The 23,127-nt window shown below is 40.6% G+C and overlaps 1 protein-coding gene across 1 annotated transcript in view; it reads left to right on the forward strand.

Moving 5' to 3' along the window:
• The window catches only part of SLC26A8 (solute carrier family 26 member 8), an 83,114-nt gene extending 72,684 nt beyond the window's left edge, over positions 1-10,430 (forward strand). The window contains 3 exon segments of the mRNA XM_047101332.1: positions 2,983-3,037; positions 3,134-3,318; positions 8,961-10,430. Of these exon segments, the coding sequence (XP_046957288.1) occupies positions 2,983-3,037; positions 3,134-3,318; positions 8,961-9,428 (708 nt within the window). The 3' untranslated portion in view covers positions 9,429-10,430.
• The last annotated feature ends 12,697 nt before the right edge of the window (positions 10,431-23,127 follow it).

Genomic DNA, 23,127 nt, shown 5'->3' on the forward strand with positions numbered 1-23,127 from the left:
TTTGAGACCTGCTCCTTTGGTTGACTTTCCTTCTTTTATCCTCTTTTATCAAACTTTATTCCTAATTTATCCTATTCTTTTATCCTATTTTATCAAACTTTATTCCTAAAGAAATATGATTCTGTCTTAAGTGAGTCCAGTTCCTCTTTGGTTTGAGGCAACAGGAAGCTTCTCATAGCAGAAAGAACTCTGGTTGGCACTCTGTGGGTGTGTACTCTGTCCTGGGTTTGCTACTGTTCACTGTCCATCAGACCCGAGGTAATTTACTAAATTGCACCGGGCCTTCGTTTGCTCATCTATAAAATGAGAGACCTGGAGGGGGGGCACCTGGGTGGCTCAGTTGGTTGAGCATCCAACTTTGATTGGATTCAGGTCACGATCTCGCGGTTCATGAATTCGAGCCCCACATCAGGCTCGCTGCTGTCAGCCTGTCAATGCAGAGCCCACTTCAGATCCTCTGTCCCCCTCTCTCTGCCCCTCTTGCTTGTGTTCTCCCAAAAACAAATAAATATGTAAAAGATAAATAAATAAAACGAGACTTGGAAGAGATGAACGTTAAGGGCTTTCCCATCCAAGACATCCTCTTCTCTACCCCATTTTCAGATTCAGTAACTTTTGGGCTTCTCCATCTTAGGGTGTACTGCTGGGGTGCGTTCTCTTCTCCCATTCTCACTTGGTAGTTACTGCTTTAGATGTCATTAAACCTACATTATCAAATGCCTGCTACACGGCAGACTGAGTTGGGCACATTCATATACACTATTTCATTTAATTCTCCCACTAGCCCTGAGAAGCAAGTCATATTCCCCCTTAGGAGTTCTAGGCTCACAGCTAGTAAGTGGCCTGCCCAGCATGGGGACTCAAAGCATCTGACTTTATACCATTCTTCCTCCTGTTCTGTAGTAAGAGTGGTGCTATTCTGTCTCTCCCCTCTTGCTTTCCTTTTTTTGTGGAGGCACCATATGTTCTGGTCCTTGGCATAACCCATCCACACCTGGCCTGTGTTAATGACTTTCTACTCCAGCCCAATGTAGAGGCAATGTAGATACCTTTACTTTACAGCCTTCAGAGATTCGAGGTGCACTTTCTCACCTTAAAGTTACACATTTCTTCATTCCTTCTGTAATTGTTCTTCTATTTTTAAAAAGATTTAAATATTTATTTGTTTTTGAGAAAGAGAATAAGCAGGGGAGGGGAAGAGAGAGAGAAGGGGACAGAGGATCCAAAGCGGGGCTTGGATGTGGGGCGTGAACTCACAAACTGTGAGATCATGACCTGAGCCGAAGTCGGACACTTAACGGACTGAGCCCCCAGGCGCCCCACCGTTCTCTAATTGTTTTTATACAGCCAATTGGAGGAAATCATTATTTTTTGTTTACTTTAACTTTGAAAACTTAAATTTACTGAAAAAAATCCCAGAAGTCATTCTTATTAGAGACAATCATGCAATTTAAGCTTCTTCCTAATTCATGAAATGTCACTCTCCCATTGCTTGTCATTTAGAGTATGTCCAGAGGCACTTGGGTGGCTCAGTCAGTTAAGCGTCCGTCTCTTGATTTCAGCTCAGGTCAGGATCTCATAGTTGTGAGATGGAGACTCGCATGGAGCTTCATCCTGGGTGTGGAGCTTGCTTAAGATTCTCTCTCTCTCTCTCTCTCTCTCTCTCTCTCTCCCTCTGCCAATAAACAAACAAACAAATAAAGTATGTCCATAGTGGCTCTTTGTCAAATGACCATGATCAAGAATGATTTTCTTGTTTCCTCTTGGTAGTAAAAGAAGTATCAGGTTTTTGTGTTTTTGTTTTGTTTTGGTTTGGTTTGGTTTGGTTTGGTTGAGAAAGAGAGAGAGCATGGGCAGAGGAGAGGGGCAGAGAGAGAGAGAGAGAGAGAGAGAGAGAGAGTCACAAGCAGGCACCACGCCCACATGGAGCCCAATGTGGGGCTTGATCTCAAGACCATGAGATCATGACCTGGACTGAAGTCAAGAGTCGGATGCTCAATCAACTGAGCCACCTAAGTGCCCCAACTAGAGTCTGTTTTATTTGTGTCTTTTGATATTTTAACTCCTTGCTCAGGGTTGGAGTCTATTCAATCTGAGAGTGTTAAGGTTAACATGGACTTTAAAAGTTATCGCACCAGAGCAGATATACTGGCTGAAGTAAACTTGAGGTCAGTATCTGATGTTTACTGATCTGCTACTCCTAAATATCTGCTGTTTTACTAAAGTTAAATGCAACTTTGCAGAGAAGTTCCAGATATGACCTTCAGGACTCCTGAATTCCATTCTCTACAATATCACTTGACCAGCTCTGAGCCTCATTTTCCTCCTCTGCTCAGCGAACTCCAGGAAGAAGGGGGTCACATGCATACACTAAACAATAATACCAAGAACGGCTGTTCATGAAGGCTGTCCATTGTGTTCCCATCATATCCATGCCTGTCTCTCTTCTAGCACTGTCCTCAGTAGCATTCTCTCTCTCTCTCTCTCTCTTTTAAGTTTATGTATTTATTTGGAAGGGGCGGGGCAGAGAGAGAGGGAGGGAGAGAGAATACCAAGTAGGCTCCACACTATTAGCACAGAGCCTGACACTGGGCTCGATCTCGTGAATCATGAGATCATGACCCGAGCCTAAATCAAGAGTCAGATACTTAAACAACTGAGCCACCCAGGCTCCCCAGAAGCATTATCTCTTTATGGGAACTGTTTCCCCCACCCCTGCCCCCCAGAGACTATGGGCAACACTCCCTCTCACTCCCCACCTCACATGAGACCATCTGATTCTCTTTTGTATTCCTAGCACTTTAGACATTTCCTGGCATATGGAAGTCCACGCATCAAATGTTTATAGAGCTGAACTGGAATGCAGAGGTACATATACCCAGACAAGTGAATGGCCAAAGGGGTATTAAAACTCCTCTAATTAGAAGGCTCTTTCGTAGTGCGTGTGAAGATCACTAACGCTGATTTACTCTCTCCCCACAGATGTGCAACGCTTTCCAAAATGCCAACATTTTGGTGCTCTTTTCAGGGTGTCACAGTGAGTATCCTTCACCCTATGAGAGGACTGTTTGTACCCTGGGTGCTGTCCTCCTCAGGCGTCTGACCCTGTGTATGTTCTGGGTTTGGTTTGCAGCTTCTGTGGTCAAGGCATTTGAGAAGAATGATTTCTTTGATGCTGGCATCACCAAGGCCCAGCTCTTCCTCACCCTCCATGATGCCGTGCTATTTGCCTTGTCAAGGAAGTTTCCAGAGTCCTCCGAGTTAAGCGTGGATGAATCTGAGACAGTGATACGGGAAGCCTACTCAGAAAGAGACAAGGTTGGATGATGTGAAGCATCACGGTGTGGGGCGAGCAGTAGGGAGACACCTGATTAAGTAGAGATGAGCAATGTCCAGGAAAGGCTTTTGAGTATGGCTGGGCCAGACTTTGAGATGTTGAAGTGCTCCCTTATCAGTTGGTAAATAACAGTGGACCTGAATCCCAAGTTCCCCCACTGCTATGGCATCTGGGTGTATTCAGGACCCTTTCCCAACTGAAGAGAGGGTTACCCAACCCAGCAGAGGTCTCAAGGATTCTTTTATAGCAAGCTTGATTAGTGCCAGTGCCATCCCAAATTCCTGAATATTTTAAGTATCTCCACCAGCTATACCTTTAGAATCCATGCCTACACCACCCTTGGGATGAAAAATAGAACTAATGAATTCACAGAGGTAAAGATCTGCCAGTCTAACATTTTGGCTATTATTTACATTGTGAGTAATATATAAGATTTACTCAACCTGAAAAATGCAAAGGAGAATGATACATAAGCCAGAACTTTTAGCTGTCTATTAATACTAAGTAAAGGCCTGGGCCAACTGCAGTGTTTTTGTTTGATTTTTATTTTTTTAAGTTTATTTATTTTTGAGAGAGAGAGAGAGAGCGAGGGAATGAGTGGGGGAAGGGCAGAGAGCAAGGAGGACACAGGATATGAAGCGGGCTCCAAGCTGTCAGCACAGAGCCTGATGTGGGACTTGAACTCACAAACCATGAGATCACGACCTGAGCTGAAGTCGGCAGCTTAACTGACTGAGCCACCCAGGTGCCCCCCTACTTCAGTGTTTTTAAATCAGAGTCTGTGAAGGTTAAATGTGCCCCCCCCCACAAAGAAAAGGAAATTAAAACACAGATGGGCACCAAACATTATCTAACAACTAGAAATTATTTTTTTTTATTTTTTTAACCTATATTTTTGAGAGAGAGAGAGAGACAGAGTGCAAGCGGGGGGCGGGGAGGCAGAGAGAGAGGAAGACATAGAATCTGAAGAAGGCTCAGGGTTCTGAGCTGTCAGCACAGATCCCAACGCAGGGTTGAACTCACGAACCAAACTGTAAGATCATGACCAGAGCTGAGGTTGGAACCTCAACCAACTGAGCCACCCAGGCACCCCTTGAAATTATTTTTTAATTAAATCCCTGATTCTTTGACTTATTACATTTTAATCATGTTTGAATTTTTTATGACAAGAGAAGTATTACCAGAGCAATAAAGTGTGGATTTTTTTTTGAAAACTTTAAGTAAAGTAAAAGATATCCAACCTTATAAAACATGGCCTTTTTCTTTCTTCTTCTTTTTAACGTAATGTATTTCCCTTGCTTATGGAGAATTCTCACAGGTTATGTGCCTCCGCTTATCCAGAGCAACTTTTTCCTCAATGGACATATTTTTTCTATTCTGCTCTATAGTCCACTCCCGTCTATAAAATCATAGAGTCACAAAACCTTTCAGTTGGAAGAAATCTCAGAGCTTCTTAGGCCCATTCCCACCTGGAGTAACCATTCTTTTAACAACATGTCTGGCCAGCAGTCCCTCTGCTTATGTTTGGAGATTTCCTGTGGTTCTCAAACGTTAGTATGCGTCTGAGTCACCCAAATCTGCTGTTAAAACACTGACTGCTGGGCCCTCTCTGTAGCCCCATCTCACCTAAATTTCTGATTCAATGGGTCTGGGGTAGGGTCTGAGAATTTGCATTGCTAACAAGTACTGGGTAATACCGATGCTAACAATACAGAAACTACACTTTGAGAACCACTGCCTTAGAGATTCAATGTGCATTTTTTGCTATCAAAGTCTAGTGTGCCCGGCAATCTTTGGGTGTGTGCCAGACATTGTATTTAGAAAGTGTTTATAAAAATACTCTGAGATCCAGGATGATGTTTTTCTTCTGGAAAGAACTTCATTGTTTTGCCAAGTCCCTGGAGGCACTAGCAATCCAGGGTAACTGATCTGATTTTAGGACTCAAGGTGTTCTAGGCCATCCAGATGACCCACAGCCCAGCTGCAGTCTCTGGGAAGGTACGCCACAGACCCTCCCTTGGCAGACCCTAGAATGCAATTTTGGCAACCTTAAGCCCTCAAAGCTGTCAAAAGCACTGTTCTCTGCATATATGTGCCACTTCGAGATCATCACATACCTTCTACAAAAGTGGTCCCAAATGCCAGACTCACCTCTATAGATTTTCACCTTTTCCAAATCTTCATTATAATCTTGTTAGCTTTATGGTATCTTCAAGCAGAAGTTTTAAAATATTTTATTCAGGGGCACCTGGGTGGCTTAGTCAATTAAGTGTCCAACTCTTGGTTTTGGCTCAGGTCATGAACTCATGGTTTATGAGTTTGAGTCTCACATCAGGCTCTGCAGTGACAGTGTGGAGCCTGCTTGGGATTCTCTCACTCTCCCTCTCTCTCTGCCCCTCCTGTGCATGTTCTCTCTCTCTCTCTCTTTCTCTCTCTCTCAAAATAAATAAATAAACTTTAAAAAATAAATAAAAATAAAATATTTTACCCAGCTCTCCTGGCCGTCCTCAGTAGGAGGGTGGGTCTGAATTATGTAGTCTGCCTTTTCTATAAGTGAAAGTTTCTCTGTTTTATTTATAAATTATGATACACTTGACAGATTTACGTTATATATTACATTGCCTTTCCCATATTAACCTTTCTTATTTTCTGTTTGCCTTTTGTTTAGAATGTCATTCTCACTTAGGAAGTAAACTAATCATTTATGTTTTCTTCTAGATTTTAATGTTTTAAGTGTTTATATATTATGCTTTTTAATCTAGGTAAAATGTATTTCAGTGTATGGGGTTAAAGAATAATCTTTTATTTTTTATCTGTACAGATAACAATTCTGAGAAAACTCATCTATTGAATAAGCTTTCTTTCCTCTGCTGATTTGAAATGCTATTTTCATAAAATATTACATTATTATGAAAACTGAAGTCTATTTATAGCATAGTTTTTGTTTCATTGTTGTTAATAGCTTTAATATAGATTTATAACACATTTACTGTTTGGTTTGAAGTCTACTTCAAAATTTGCTAAATCATTCTCACCAATTTATTCTTCCAAGCAAATTTTTGAATCTTTTGTTAGCATCCCCCCACAAAAGAATCCCATTGGAATTCTCATTAAAATTGCATTAGAAATATAAAATAAATTGAGAATTGATATCTTTCCAGTATTTGTTCATCTTATTGAAGAACATGAGCTGTCTTTGTATTTATTCAGTCTTTTTTTTAAGTTTATTTATTTATTTTGAGAGATAGTGAATTCCAGAGGGGCAGAGAGTGAGGGAAAGAAAGAGCATCCCAAGCAGGCTCCACACTGTCAGCACGGAGCCTGATGAGGGGCTTGGAATTCACAAGCTGTGAGATGGCGACCTGAGCTGAAATCAGGAGTTGGAGGCTTAACGGACTGAGCCACTCAGGCACCCCATTCAGTCTTTTAAATGTTGCATTCATAGTAAGGTTTTGTGACTTTCTTTCCTTTTTTTAAATTTCTTTTTTTTTTTAAGTTTATTTATTTATTTATTTAGAGAGAGAGAGAGAAAGAGCATGTGCAGGAGAGGCAGAGTGAGAGGGAGAGAGAGGATCCCAAGCAGGCTCTGTCAGTGCAAAGAGCCTGATGGCGGGGCTCAAACCTATGAACCTGTGAGATTATGACCTGAGTCAGACACTCAACCATCCAGAGCCACCCAGGTGTCCCTGTGACTTTCTTTGTATAGACAAATCCTAGATACTTTATACTTTGTTTTACATATGTATTGCTTTTTGAAATTAACATTCTTTTTTAATTATATTTTCTACCTGGCAATTGCCAGCCTGTGATAAACCTACTGATTTGTATAAAATTATTTGGCTACATTTGTGAATCCTTTTACCAGACCTAAAAGGTTTCATTGGTAATTCTCTTGAGCTTTCCAGATTGAAAAAAAATATTTTCTACAAATAATATAAATACCTTATTTTCCAGTTGTCAAAATTCTTATCTCAGTATCATATATTATAGCATTAGCTACATCTCCCAGAACAATGTAAGTACTAGTGGGTGGTCTTGTCTTACTCCTGAATTTTATGAGACAAACTTCTTATGCATTTCTATTAAGGTGGTAACAGTTGGCTTAAGATAGACATTATATTTACTGTGTTTTTTTAAAAAAAGTATTTTTCTAGTTTACTAACATTCTTATCAGGACTTACATTAAGATTTCATATTGAATATGTCAAATTTTTTTCTAGCATTTAAACTAGGGAAGCCTAGGAGAGGAGCAAGTTCTACTACAGATGTATTGCATTCAAGATGCCTGTTAAACATCCAAGTGGAAATGTCAGAATGGCAGTGGGTACCTGAACAAACAGATCAGGGGGAGGGTTATGATCAAAAAGTCACTGGCACATAGATGATAATGAAAATTATGGGACTAAATAAAATTGCCTATGGAAGGAGTGTAGATGCAGAAGAGAAGCCCTGAGGCTTGCCAACATTTAGAAATCCAAAAGAAATAGAGGAGACAACAAGGAGACCAGAAAGAAGCAACCAGGGAGGAAAGAGGAAAAGCCAAAGAGTATTGTGTGACAGAAGAGGGAAAACTATTTCAGGAGAGGTGAAAGTTGATAATTCTTTTTTTTTTTTAATTTTTTTTTTCTTTGACGTTTATTTATTTTTGAGACATAGAGAGACAGAGCACGAACGGGAGAGGGCCAGAGAGAGAGGGAGACACAGAATCTGAAACAGGCTCCTAGCTGTCAGCACAGAGCCCGATGCGGGGCTCGAACTCACGGACTGTGAGATCATGACCTGAGCCAAAGTCAGTCGCCCAACCGACTGAGCCACCCAGGCGCCCCGAAAGTTGATAATTCTATGGAATGCTGCTGTAAAACTGATTGACCAAGCCTATGGGGCATCTGCTAGGTGATAGGCTCAGTCACTGGTACTGGGGATATCAAAAACCAGGCACTGCCCCACCTCAAAGAGGTTAGAGTCTAATAGGGGAAATAGATTTATAAATTACAAAAAGCAATACATTACTGGCACTATGACAGAAGTGTGAGTGAAGTATAGATGAAACACAAAGGAAGCTGAGATTCTTGTTGATCGTCTTTGATCTGAATCTGGAATGATGAATAAGTGTATGTGGATAAGATGGAGAAGGACAAGGCAGGCACAGGGAACAGCATGAGCAAAGGTAAGCAGAAGTTAACTTTATGGCCAGAGTAGTGGTGGGGACCACAGACATAGGTAAAGCTAAAGAAGATGACAAGAAGCCAGGTCACGAAGGGCCTTACATGCCCTGCCAAGAATCACACATGGGGTTGGAAAGACAAGTAAGATCAAGAAGACAAGATGTTTCAGAATGCTATCAAGACCACTGCTGTTTTAATGGTTGACCATGAAACCCAGGCTAGCTCGAAAAGCCAAAGAAATCAGAAGTTATGGATTGACAGAGCCTGAAGAATAGTGAGTAACCGAGGAACCAGAGGTTGCAAAGATGAAAAGCAGATGTGGCCAGGAAGATTTCCTATTTTGCCAGGAACTCGTGATTTCTTGGTGTCTTAAGTCCTTTTGTATTCTGAAATTCCTTGACTGTTCAAAAGCTAAATTAAGTTGTAAATTTTAACCCATCTAATTGTGTGTATTTTAGAATGGAGAGCCAAGACGTGAAATGAGCGGCAATCTTCCAGAAGTCTCTAAAAACGCAAATCCAGACTACATCATGATGCAGGAACCGATAACAAAGGAGGAGTTGGAGCTAGACCTGGAGCTGGAGCCCACAGTGGAATCAGAACAAGAGACTGGACTAGATCTCGAGCTGGACCTGACTCATGGGATGGAGCCTGAGTCAGAGCTAGAGCCTGAATCTGAGCTAGAGCCTGAAATAGAGCTAGAGCCTGAGTTGGAGCCTGAGCCCGAGCCCGAGGCTGAGCTCGAGGCTGAGCTCAAACCCAGGCCAAGGGCTCACACTTATCCTTGGCAGCAGTACTGGTCTCTGTATCCGTCTACACTTCCCAGATCTCCAGTTCAGGCTCGGCGTGGGACACCGTCAGTTGAGAGGAGGCGTCAACATATGAATTTATATCCACCCAAGGACAATAATACTGAAGACTGTTAGGAAATGAACTGGGAATAAGGAGTCAGATTCCCTTGGCAAACCCTCCCCACCCAAATGGGGTCACTTGGTCAGAAGACCTAGACTAGTTACAAACTAGCAATACTTGATTTGGGACTCCTTCATCTGCTGGCCTCTTCCTTGCTCAACACGGATGTCACTCCCAGATCACAATGCTAAACACCAAGAGTTATCTCTGAATTCCCTATCTAGGCTTACCTCATCTCACCATCAGCAGATATTCTAGTAAAGGATTTCCTTCTTTGCACACCCCGTACTCTGGGGGTTTTGTCCAAGCATCTCTAACTTACTCCTCTCATCTCCGTTCCCCTTTCTCCAAAGAGATGAGACTCAAATAAAATATACAGCTCTAGTTACATTTGGACACTTCCTGCATCTTTCCCTTCTCTATAGTCTATATGCCTAAAGAAAGGTTGGGTGGGAGAAATTCCAGAAGTGGGTGGACATGGTGAAGAAGATATAAGCAAGAAAAAAGAAAAACTGGGTGGCATTTGTATTTTATATGCAAGGTATCTTCATTACACTGGTGGTGGAAATGGGGAAGTAGATAGGTTAAGTTAAGCCGGCCTGCAAGGCTTATAATCTAAGGAACTGTTACGCTGAAAACACTTTTGTCATCACTCCAAGAGCAGGATGTTTTCCTAATCCTACCACTGTTTCAGAAGACTAGTCAGCTGTACCAACTGATGAGAAGGTTAGCTCTATAGAGCTCTATTTGGTATCCAGATTCATATTCACCACTGTTTCGTCCTTACAAGTTTTTAAGATACAAGCAATCTAGAATCTGTATTCTTGGTGGACCAAACTTGGAGTCTATGACAGACACAACCTCTTAGGAATTGGAAAAGTCAGTCATTACTAGTTTGGTCCAAATCCATTTTAAAAATTTCCCCCTCCCCCGTTAAAAAATACCTAGTATTAAGCTACAAGCAAAAGATAAATATAGACCCCTGGGCAAAGGTTTATGGAATCCTGAATTTTATTTTCCACTCAATAAACAAGACTTCTCTTGCTTGGATACTTAATTTCTCTCACCCGTTGGGTTAAAGAAATTCTTATTAAAATATGTCTCTTATCACAGAGATGACATGTGCAATCACTCAGTCTACAAACATTCACTAAGCATCTGCTCCATGCACACCCCAAACAGTGCAGTAGATAGAACAATATTAGCCCTACTTTACACGTATAAACTGAGGCTCGGATAAGTTTTGTAACTAGCCCGAGGTCATATACAACTGTACCCTAAAAGAGGTGGGAGCCCAAGTCACAGGCTTCCTTTGTTCATGCTTACATTATACATTTATTGAACTCCTACTGTGTGCCAGGAACTGTCCCAGGTGCTGAAGATACAAGATGAACAGAAGAGACGACAAAAATGATTATAAATTGTGATAAGTACCTTGAAGGTAAAATATAAGAAAGTCTACAGGCATACATTAGGAGGGCCTGAACCTACCTCAGGTGTCAAAGAAGTTCTCCCTACAACAATGACCTATGACCTGGCACCTGAAGGATGAGTAGAAGTTAGACCTAAAGTAAGTTCCAATGACTGCTAGGAGGGCAGAGACAAATGGGAAACCAAGAGTGGTGACCATGGGTAGGTACAAAATCTGAGTACCCAGGAACACAGCTAGGTGTAACCTTATGGTAATTGCTATGGCACCAAGGGCCCAATCAGATGCTGGGTCAGACCCAGAATGAATTGTCAAGGTGGCAAGGGCAGGCACAGTAATTTGTCAAGACCAAGAAAGTATTTCACACTTAAAACAGGAGACTAGAAATATTTGGAGAGCCCAGTTTCTGTGGACTGCCTCCCTCTCACACCAGCCGCCTTCTATTCCTGCATTCCCATCAGAGGAAGGCCTTTAAATACAGAATGAGTTGGCTTCTGACACTTGACTAGCAAGTGGTAGAGTTTAGACTCTGGTGCTTTCTGCTGCAACTACAACATAGCTAAATCTTGGCATTGGTGCATGACATCAGAAAGACCCAACTAGATGCTTGGACTACAGGCTATCTTTAATATGCTACTATAAACCCATAACATCCAGCCTTCCCCAAAGTAATAACATAAATACAAATGGTTAATTGATTGTCATTACTACAGCATTAAAGAAAACATAAAGTAACAATTCAAGGGCTGAGTCTTCTTCCAAAATGCGAATCACCTGAGATTCTAAGATATTTCAAATTCTATAAAATACTACGGTTTTGGTTGCTTAGCCCACTTTTCATAGCATGGTCATCATTGCAGCCTTTACCATCAATGAGAGACTGGAGAAAAATGCTAAAAACTGAAAAACCAGTACAGATTGGATCTGAAAGTGTCTTAGCACAAATTTTTCTCCATTACTGAAAAAAGAAAAACAAACCTCAAAGCAGCTCATGTTCGATAGTAAATGGGGCTTGCGGTGTGATTTTTAAATATGAAGAACTAAGTAGAATCACAAGACCTGCAGAACAGTAGGTCTGGAAAAGAAACTGGTCAAAATAGGTAACATTAGGTATCTGTGTCTAAATATGTTAAATATCGCAAAGCCTAACAAATTGTAACATGAGTCTCATACATATCTGATTTAGACGATATGTAGATGAGACATTGGACTTAGACCTTCGGGTTCATGACACATGAGAAAGATAAGAACTTGGGGGGGGCAGAAGTGGAATGCTATGGTCTGAATATATCCCCCCCCAATATTGTATGTTTAAATCCTAATCCCCAAGGTGGAGGTATTAGAAGGTGGGGCCATTGGGAGGTGATTAGGTCACCCTTATTATTAATTACTAATGGGATTAGTGTCCTTATAAAAGGCCTCAGAGACAGCCCTCCTACTTTCCACCCCCTCCTGCCTTCCAAAGCAAGAAGATGATCATCTGTGAATCAGAAAGTGGGTTCTCACTAGATGCCAAATCTGCCAGCACTCTGGTCTTGGACTTCCCAGCCTCCAGAGCCGGGAGAAATAAATTTCTGTTGTTTATAAGCCAGTAGCCTGCAGTATCTTGTTATAGGCACCCAATTGAACTAAGACATCATGGTCTGAGGATAAAATAATGAATAAAGTATGATTTCTGCCCTCATACAGCTCCCAAACTACAAACAGGCATTGCAGGAGGGAGTGTCACAGACTCCTAAATGAAAAGGTGACAGTGAGAGGTACAGTACTATGGAAATGTAGATGAGAGGAGGGGTTAGAAAGAATGTAGATCCGGGGAAACAGTTACTGAGAAGAAATGATATTGGAGCTGGGCATTAAGAATATGTAGAAATTGCCAACTATTTTTCAATTAAAACGTTTATTTGAGGGACGCCTGGCTATCTCAGTTGGTTGAGCGTCCGACTCTTGATTTCAGCTCGGGTCATGATCTCACAGTTGTAAGATCGAGCCCTGCATTGGGCTCCACACTGAGCGTGGAGCCTGCTTAAGACTCTCTATTTGTGCCCCTCCCCTCCTTGTGCATGCACTCTCTCTCAAAAAAAAAAAAAAAAAGTGTGTTTGAAAAAAGAATACATAGGAATTATACAATAAAAGAGGTTTCATAACCTACGAAATAATCTTGCCAAAAAAAAAAATTGAACCTGAATATTGTCAACCCTGTGGGTCTCACTACCAGATTATAGGAAATACAGGGGTCAGAAGAACATGTTAACTGACACTAAGTAGAGGCAATCAGTGGAATCTAAAAAACTCAACAGGACAGGGGCGCCTGGGTGGCTCAGTCCGTTAAGCGGCCGACTTTGGCCCAGGTCATGATCTTGCGGTCTGTGAGTTCGAGCCCCGCATCGGGCTCTGTGCTGACAGCTCAGAGCCTGGAGCCTGTTTCCGATTCTGTGTCTCCCTCTCTCTGACCCTCCCCAGTTCATGCTCTGTCTCTCCCTGTCTCAAAAATAAATAAACGTTAAAAAAAAATTTTTTTTTAAACTCAACAGGACAAATGAGCCAGTTTCCTCAACAAATAAGTTAAAAAACAAATTCAAAAACGAAGCATGGAAAATCTATAAATTCACACCTTCCTAGGTGAGTTGAGGTTATTGGCCTTTTTTTTTTTTTTTTTTTTTTCCCTTCAGGGTTATTTGCTGAATTTGGAATCAAGCTTTTCTTAGGCAGAGGGACCCTGCCAGGAAAAAACAAAACTAATGAAGCTTTTGATGGCCACTTAAGCTGGTAGGTTGACTGGTTTCCTCTCAGAGACACTGACTGAGTGCCAGGGTCACTCAGGAGGTTAGGGATTGGTCTACAAAGGCAAAATGAAATCTCCCAAGTCTCAAAGTACCTTTGTCTAGACACAAAGTCCACGAGAGGAAGGGGCCTTTAATAAGCATACAAAGGACCTTGCCCTTGAGACATTTGGAGCCAGAGACGGACTGAGTCTAGCTAAAGCCACAACACAGCTCAATTTCTAATGCAGTTAGGAATGATCTGTCCCTCACTTTTTTGCCGAATCAGAAGTATGTATCCTATGTAGGAAGAAATAACATTGACTTCAGTTTCTCTTTTTTGCACAACCTCCAGCATATGATTTTTATTTTTTAATTTACATTTTTTATAAATTTTTAAAAAGTTTCTTTTGAGAGAGACACAGTGTGTGGGGGGGAGGGGCACAGAGAGAGAGGGAGAGAGAGAATCCTAAGCAGTCTCCCTGCTGTCAGTGCAGAGCCCAAGGCAGGGCTCGAACTCACAAAACTGTGAGACCTGAGCCAAAACCAAGAGTTGAACGCTTAACTGACTAAGCCACGCAGGCACCACCTCCAGCACATAATTTTTAAAAATCACAAGGCAGGGGCACCTGGGTGGCTCAGTCAGCTGAGCTTCCGACTTCAGCTCAGGTCATGGTCTTGCAGTTCGTGAGTTCGAGCCCCACGTCGGGCTCTGTGCTGACAGCTCAGATCCTGGAGCCTGCTTCGGATTCTGTATCTCTCTCTCTCTCTCCCTCCCCTGCTCATGCTCTGCCTCTCTCTGTCTCTCAAAAATAAATAACTGTTAAAAAAATAAAAATAAAATAAAATAAATAATAAAAATCACAAGGCATTTGAAGAGACAGGAAAAATGCTTGATAATTAAGGGAAAAAAGAGTATACAATAGAAGCTGTCCCAGAGATGACCCAGGTGTTGTAGTTCGCAGTGAAAGACTTAAAAAAAAAAAAAACTATTATAAATATATTTAAGAAAGTGGACTAAAAGAGGGAAAAAAGTAATGAAAAAAATGGGTAATTTCAAAAGAGAATTGGGGCGCCTGGGTGGCGCAGTTGGTTAAGCGTCCGACTTCAGCTCAGGTCACGATCTCACGGTCCATGAGTTCGAGCCCCGCGTCAGGCTCTGGGCTGATGGCTCAGAGCCTGGAGCCTGCTTCCGATTCTGTGTCTCCCTCTCTCTCTGCCCTTCCCCCATTCATGCTCTGTCTCTCTCTGTCTCAAAAATAAATAAACGTTAAAAAAAAATTAAAAAAAAAAAGAGAATTATAATAGAAAAAGAATCAAATGGACATTCTAGGACTGGAAACTGAACACTCACTGGACATGTGTATCAACAGACTGGACATAGCACAAGCTAAGATTATATTACTGAAAGACAGTAAACACAAGATCTTCAAGATGAAGTACATAGAGAAAAACATAGAAAAGACCAAAGAGAGCATTCAAGACACGTAGAGCATAGTCTAATGGCCTAATATACGTGTATAGGAGTCCAAGAAAGAGAGAAGACGAGAATATTTGAAGACACGACAATTGAGAATTTCCCAACACGTGAAAAATAGCAACTCTAAGATTCAAGAGGCTTAGCAAACCCTAAGCAAAATAGGGGCTCTTGGGTGGCTTAGTTGGTTAAGCATCTGACATCAACTCAGGTCATGATCTCACGGTTTGTGGGTTTGAGCCCCACATCGGGCTCTGTGCCTGGAGCCTGTTTCAGATTCTGTGTCTCCCTCTCTCTCTCTCTGCCCCTCCCATGCTCACACTCCTCTTTCTGTGTCTGTCTCTCTCTCAAAAATAAATTATAAAAAAAAAAAAAAACCCTAAGCAAAATAGGAAGAAAACCAAGCTTAAAAGCAACCAGAGAAAAAAGACACATACTTGCAAAACAACAATAACACTTACTGCTGACTTTTTAACAGAACTTATGGAGACCCGAAGACCAAAGGGTGATATCTTTTAAGTTCTGAAAGAAGTGAAAAATCTGCTGACCTGAAATTCTGTAACCAGTGAAAATATCCTCTAAAAATAAAGATGAAATAAAGATTTTTAACAAATTAAGAGAATTCATTACCTACACTTCACTCTACAAGAAATATTAAAGAAAGTTCTTTAGGCTGGGGTGCCTGGCGGGCTCAATTGGTAAAGTGTGCAACTCTTGATCTCGGGTTGTGAGTTCCAGCCCCATGTTGGGTGTGGAGATTGCTTAGAAATAAAATCTTTAAAAAAAAATAATAAAAAGAAAATTCTTCAGGCTGAAGGAAAATTACTCTAGGGGGAAGTTCAGAACTGTAAAAAGGAATGAAGAGCGTTGGAAGGGTTAAATATGTGGATACATATAAAAGAATATGGATTGTAATCATTTAAAGCAATAATAACCAAATCGTGTGCAGTTTATAACATGTTAAAAGTATAGGACTACAAAAATGCAAAAAGCAAAATGGTAAATGGAGATAAACTGTTCACAAAGTGGTAAAGAACTAATTTAAGGTAGAAGAAACTTTTAAAATAATAATGCAGGAGCACCTGGGTGGCTCAGTGGGTTGAGCGTCCGACTTCGGCTCAGGTCATGATCTCATGGTCTGTGAGTTCGAGTCCCACATCGGGCTCTGTGCTGACTGACCGCTCGGAACCTGGAGCCTGCTTTGGATTCTGTGTCTCCCTCTCTCTCTGCCCCTCCCCTGCTCGCGCTCTGTCTCTCTCTGTCTCAAAAATAAGCAAAAACATTTTTAAAAATTTAAAAATATAAAATAATAATGCAAAGAAGGTATAACTAAAAATTAATAGAGGAGAGGGGCACTTGAGGGGCCTCCCTGGAGCCTGCTTCAGATTCTATGTCTCCCTCTCTCTCTACGCCTCCCTCACTCACGATCTGTCTCTGTCGCTCTCAAAAATAAATAAACATTAAAATTTTTTTTTGGTTAATAAAGGAGATAAATGGAATAATAAAAACACTTCATGAATCCAAAGGAATACTGGAATGAGAAAACAACATATAGGACAAGTAGAAAAGAAATTCCAAGATGGCAATCAAACTCAACTATATCCATAACTAAATAAATTAAGTATTCTAATTAAGATACCGACTTAAGTATCGGTTAATGTGTATCAACAGTCGGTTAAGTGGCCAACTCTTGATTTCGGCTCGGGTCATGATCTCACGGCTTCTGGGTTTGTGAGCATCGGGCTCTGCATTCACTGAGCGAAGCCTGCTCCGGATCCTGTCTCCTTCTTTCTGGCCCTCTCCTGCTTGCTAGCGCTCTCTTGAAAAAATAAATAAATAAATAAACGTTAAAAAAAAAAGTTTACAGATACAGACTTTTTTGGATGGATGTTTTAAAAAGACCCAACTATCTATTTATGAGAGACACAATGTAAATATGAATATGCAAATATATACACAGTAGAAGGACGGAAAAATACAACAAGCAAATAGCAACCAAAAGAAAGCTGCAGTGGCAATGTTAATATCAGACAAAGTAGAGCGTAAGGCAGAAAATATTCCTAAAGGTTAAAGGTTTCACAGTGATGAAAGGGTCAACGAAACAGGACAACATAACAATCCTAACTTTGCGTGCGGGTAATAACATAGTTTCAAAATACATAAAGCTGACTCAGTAGAGCATGTGACTCTTGATCTCAGAGCTGTGAGTTCAAGCCCCACTCTGGGAGTAGAACTTACCTAAAAATAAAATAAACAAACAAAATACATAACGCAAAATGACAAAAATAAGAGGAGAAAGAGGCAAATCTCAGAGCACAGTTGGAGATTTTTAACACAATTCTCTCAGTACAGAAACAAAGGATTCTAAAGGCCTTGTATTTTTCAGGAGGAAGTCAGAGATCGTGATTAATGCCATATTTCAGATTAAATATGTGTAGCGGGGGTGCCTGGGTGGCTCCGTCAGTTGAGTGTCTGACTCTTGATCTCACAGTCTCTGCTGTCCGTGTAGAGCTCACCTCAGATCCTGTCTCCCTCTCTCTCTCCCCTCCCCTGCTCACGCGCTCTCTCACTCTCTCCCTCAAAAATAAACATAAAAATAATAATGAAAAAATAAAATAGTAAAAATAGTTGCATAGTTCAAAAAATAAAAACTACTCAGTTAAGACAGTGAGGAATCTTTGCTCCTAGCCCTGTCCCACACTCCCATTCCCATATTCCTTTTTCCCTGTCCCACCCAGATAACCACTACTACGACTTCCCTTTGTGCGTTTCTAGGACCTTCTAGTATGTCTTTATGCAAAAACAGTGTGGCTATTTCTTTATGCAGATAGGGGTAAGTATGAACATACAGTCTTATGTTCCCTTTTTCTTGCCCAAATGGTTATTAAATATGTTTGGCGACTTCCTCTTTTAAAAAAACGATCTTGGAGATTTCTAGTATTGATACTGATCTGAAGGAGGGTTTTTTGGTTTGTTTGACTGATTGATTTGTTTTGTTTTGTTTTGTTTTGGTCTCAGACTTCAGGTCATTTTTGATTTTCAACAGCTTCATGGAGCCATAACTGGCGTATAATAAATGACACATTTTTTAAGTGCCCAATTCGGTGTTCTGACCTATGTATACACCTGTGAAACCATCCCCACAATCAAGATGAACATATTGGTCACCCCCCAAAATTTTCTTGTGCCTTCTTGTAAGACCATGCTCCTGGCTCTCTCCAACCAAGTCTCCATTCCCAGACAACCGCTAGCCCGCCCGCTGTCACCAGAGATTGGTTCTCATTTTCTAGACTTTTGCAAAAATCGAAAGGCACAGTAGGTGTTGTTTCTGGGGAGCGTGAGCTGGCTTCTTTAACTCAGCGTAATTACTTTAAGATTCATGCATGTTGCTGCACGTACCAAGAATTCATCCCTTTTTGTTGCTATGTAGTTTTCCACTGTGTAGGCATCTCATAGTCTGTTTGTCCATTCATCTCCTTATGGATAAAGGTTGTTTCTAATTTGGGGGTATTAAAAATAACGTTGCTATAAACAGTAATGCAAAAGTCTTTGTATGAACATAGACTTCCGCTTTTCTCACGATAGAATGGCTGAGTCAAATGGTAAATGTGTGATTAACAAATTTCTGAAAATGTTTGTACTATTTTATATCTCCACCAGCAGCGTCTGAGAATTCAGTTGCTCCCTCTCCTCATCCACACTAGTTTTGTTCAGTCTTTTTAATTTAAGATGTTTTGATAGCTATATAGTTATATTTCACTGTGGTTTTAATTTGCCTTTCCTAACGGCCAATAATGTTGAAAATGCTCTCCTATGCTTGTTTTATATTCACGTATCTTTTAGTTTTATTGGTTTGCAATATGGTTTTTCTGATCTTATTTCATTGATTTCGACTCTGATCTTTATTTCTTTTCTTTGCTTGCTTTGGGCTTCATTTGCCCTTATTTCATTAGATTCTTAAGGTGGAAGCTGAGGTCATTGATTTGAGAACTTCTGTTTTAATACTGGTGTTACAATGCTATAAATTTCCATCCACCTGCTGCCTTAGCAACATTCCACAAATGTTAATATGTTATGTTTTTATCCAGTTCAAAATACTTAATGATTTAACTCTTGATTTCTCCTTTGACCCCTGGAATATGTAGAGGTGTGTTATTTAGTTTCCAGATATTTGGGGGATTTTCTAGATACCTTTCATTTATTTCTAACTTAATTGCTTTGTGGTGAGAGAACACACCTCGCATGATTTGATTCCTTTAAAAATTTTTGAGACTTGTTTTATGATCCCAAAAAAGGTCTGCCTTGGCAAATGGTCCATGTGCACTTAAAAACAATGTGTTCGGGGGCGCCTGGGTGGCGCAGTCGGTTAAGCGTCCGACTTCAGCCAGGTCACGATCTCGCGGTCCGGGAGTTTGAGCCCCGCGTCGGGCTCTGGGCTGATGGCTTGGAGCCTGGAGCCTGTTTCCGATTCTGTGTCTCCCTCTCTCTCTGCCCCTCCCCCGTTCATGCTCTGTCTCTCTCTGTCCCAAAAATAATAAATAAACGTTGAAAAAAAAATTAAAAAAAAAAATAAAAACAATGTGTTCTGCTGTGGTTGGAAAGATTATTTTATAAATGTCAATAAGGTCAAGTTGGTTGATAGTGTTGTTCAAATCTTCTAAATCATTACTGATTTTTTGTCCACTTGTTCTATCAATTATGGAGACAGGGGTATTAAAAACTCCAACTATTGTGGTACCTGGCTGCCTCAATCGGAAGAGCATGCGACCCTTGATCTCAGAGTTGTAAGTTCAAGCCCCACGTTGAGTGTACGGAGATTACTTGAAGTAAAATAAAACAAAATCTTTAAAAAAAAAGAAAAGAAAAGAAAAACTCCAACTACAATTATAGGTTTGTCGATTTCTCTTTGCATTCTGTTAATTTTGCTTATGTATATTGATGCTCTGTTCTTAGATTCTTAATACTTAGCTTTGTTATGTCTTCCTGATGAATGGACACATTCATTCTCTATGAAATGGCACTCTTTGTGCCTGGTGATACTTTTGCTCTGAAATTTGCTTTGTCTAATATTATTGTTGCCATTTGTCTAATATTACTATTGCCGTTAGGGCTTTCTTTAGAATAGTGTTACATGGTAAGTCTTTTTTTTTTTTTCTATCCTTTTATTTTTAACATATTTGTATCTTTATATTTAAAGTGGGTTTCTTTTTGTAACTCTTTTTCCCCTTCCTTCCCCCATGGTCTTCTGTTAAGTTTCCCCAGTTGCACATATGAATGAGAACATACGATATCTGTCTTTCTCTGATTGACTTTCTTCACTTAGGAGGCAAACCATAAGAGACTCTTAATACGGAGAACAAACTGAGGGTTGATGGAGGGGGTGGAGAGGGGAAAATGGGTGATGGGCATTGAGGATGGCACTTGTTGGGATGAGCACTGGGTGTTATATGTAAGCGATGACTCACGGAAATCTACACCCCAAACTGAGAGCTCACTGTGTACCCTGTACGTTAGCCAACTTGACAATAAATCATCTTTAATTAAGTAATTAATTAAAAATAAATAAATAAAGCGGTTTTCTTGTAGGTGGCGTATAATTTGATCTTGGTTTTGTCTTGTTTTTTTTCTCTCTAAAAATCTCTCACCTTTATTTGGGATATTTAGACCACTGCATATAATGTGATCACTGTTAGGGTTAGGTTTGAGTCTATCGTTTGCTATTTCTTATCTGTATCGTTTGTTCTTTGTTCCATTTTTCCTTTTTCTGCCTTCTTCTGCATTAAGTATTATTAGTGATGCAACTTTATCCTTTTTGTTGGATTGTTAGCTACAACTCTTCATTGGGTTGTTTTAATGGTTGCTGTTGGGTTTATAATATACATATTTAACTTATCACAGTCTACCTTCAAGTAGTATTGTGTGGCTTCATGTATAATATAAGAACCTTACACCTGTATACTTGTATATCTTCCCTTAAAATCTTCGTGCTACTGTGGTCATATGTTTTACTTCTGTGTATGTTAGAAGCCCTCAAATGTATTGCTATTATGTTTTTTACTTTGAACAAGTCAATTATCTTTAAGAAGATTTAAATAAAAAGAACAAAATTTTACTATTTAGCCACATTGTGTTTCTATTGCTTTTCACTCCTAGGTGTAGACCTATGTTTCTATCTGGAATCACTTTCCTTCTGCTCGAATGACTTCCTTGAACATTTCTTGTAGTGTAGGTCTTCCAGATTTTTTGTGTCCAAAAAAAGTCTGTATTTCATCTTTGGTTTTGAAAGACGCTTTCACTAAGTAGAATCTAGGTTTGGCAGTCTTAAATATTTCAAAGAGGTTGCTCCACTCTCTTTTGGTTTGCATGGCTTCTTTTGTTTCTTTCCTCCTTCCTTCCTTCCTTCCTTCCTTCCTTCCTTCCTTCCTTCCTTCCTTTCTTGAAAGAGAGAGAGCACAAGGGCAGGGGAGAGGAACAGTGGGAGAGAGAGAGAGAGAGAAAGAGAATCTCAAGCGGACTCCACACCCAGTGAGGAGCCCAATGCAGGGCTCGACCCCGGGATCATAACCTGAGCTGAAATCAAGAGCCAGTCACTCCACTGGCTGAGCCACCCAGGCATCCCTGGCTTGCGTGGTTTCTCCAGAAAAATCTGCTGTCAACTCTTTTTGGTTCTCCTGCATGTAATGTGTCTTTTATCTCCTACTGCCTTTAGGATTTGTTCCCTTTTGGGGCCCCTGGGTGGCTCAACTTTGGGATATTTAGACAGCTGCATGTAATGTGATCCCTGATAGGGTTAGGTTTGAGTCTATCATTTGCTATTTTTTATCTGTATCATTTGTTCTTTGTTCCATTTTTCCTTTTTCTGCCTTCATCTGCATTAATTGAATATTATTAGTGATTCAATTTTATCCTAGTTGAGTGTCAGTCCAGTCAGTTGAGCGTCTGACTTCAGCTCAGGTCATGATCTCGCAGTTTGCAAGTTTGAGCCCCAAGTCAGGTTCTGTGCTGACAAAGCCTGGAGCCCGCTTCGGATTCTGTGTCTCCCTGTCTCTCTGCTTCTCCCCTGCTCACACACTCTCTCTCTCTCTCAAAAAAATAAATAAACATTAAAAAAATTAAAAAAAAGAATTACCAGGACTTTAATTTTTGCTTAGTCTTATTAAGAATTTGCTCTTTGGGGCGCCTGGGTGGCGCAGTCGGTTGAGCGTCCGACTTCAGCCAGGTCACGATCTCGCGGTCCATGAGTTCGAGCCCCGCGTCGGGCTCTGGGCTGATGGCTCGGAGCCTGGAGCCTGTTTCCGATTCTGTGTCTCCCTCTCTCTCTGCCCCTCCCCCGTTCATGCTCTGTCTCTCTCTGCCCCAAAAATAAATAAAAACGTTGAAAAAAAAATTTTTTTTAATAAAAAAATAAAAAAAAAGAATTTGCTCTTTATTACTGGTTTTAAGCAATTTGATTATGATGTGCTTTGGTATAGTTTTCTTTTTTCTTTTAAGATTTTATTTTATTATTATTTTTTAACGTTTATTTATTTTTGAGAGAGAGCACAAGCAAGGGAGGAGCAGAGACAGAGAGGGAGACAGAGAAACCGAAGCAGGTTCCAGGCTCTGAGCTGTCAGCACAGAGCCCGACGCAGGGCTTGAACCCATGAACCGTGAGATCATGACCTGAGCCGAAGTCGGATGCTCAACCGACTGAGCCACCCAGGCACCTCTCTATTTATTTTCTTTATTCTTTCTTTCTGTGTTTCGTTTTGGATAGCCTCTGTAGTGAGACCTTCGGGTTCACTGATTTTTTTCCTTCTGCAATGCCTGTTCAGCTGTTAATCCCATACAGTAGATTTTTTCATCTCAGACGTTACTGTTCTCTTTTCTAGAAGTTCAATATTGGCCTTTTTTTTTTTAACATCTTTTACATTTGTATTTAACGTAGTCGATATTTCCTATAGTTTCGTAAACATACAGAATACAGTTATAGTTGTTCTTCATGTACTTTTCTACTAATTCTATCAATGTACATTCTGGGTTAATGTCAGTTGGTAGCATTTCCT

The sequence above is a fragment of the Lynx rufus genome, unplaced genomic scaffold, assembly GCF_022079265.1.
Source record: "Lynx rufus isolate CCGP_SWC_20201006 ecotype Redwood Valley unplaced genomic scaffold, mLynRuf1.p SCAF_6, whole genome shotgun sequence".
Taxonomy (NCBI): Eukaryota; Metazoa; Chordata; class Mammalia; order Carnivora; family Felidae; genus Lynx; species Lynx rufus.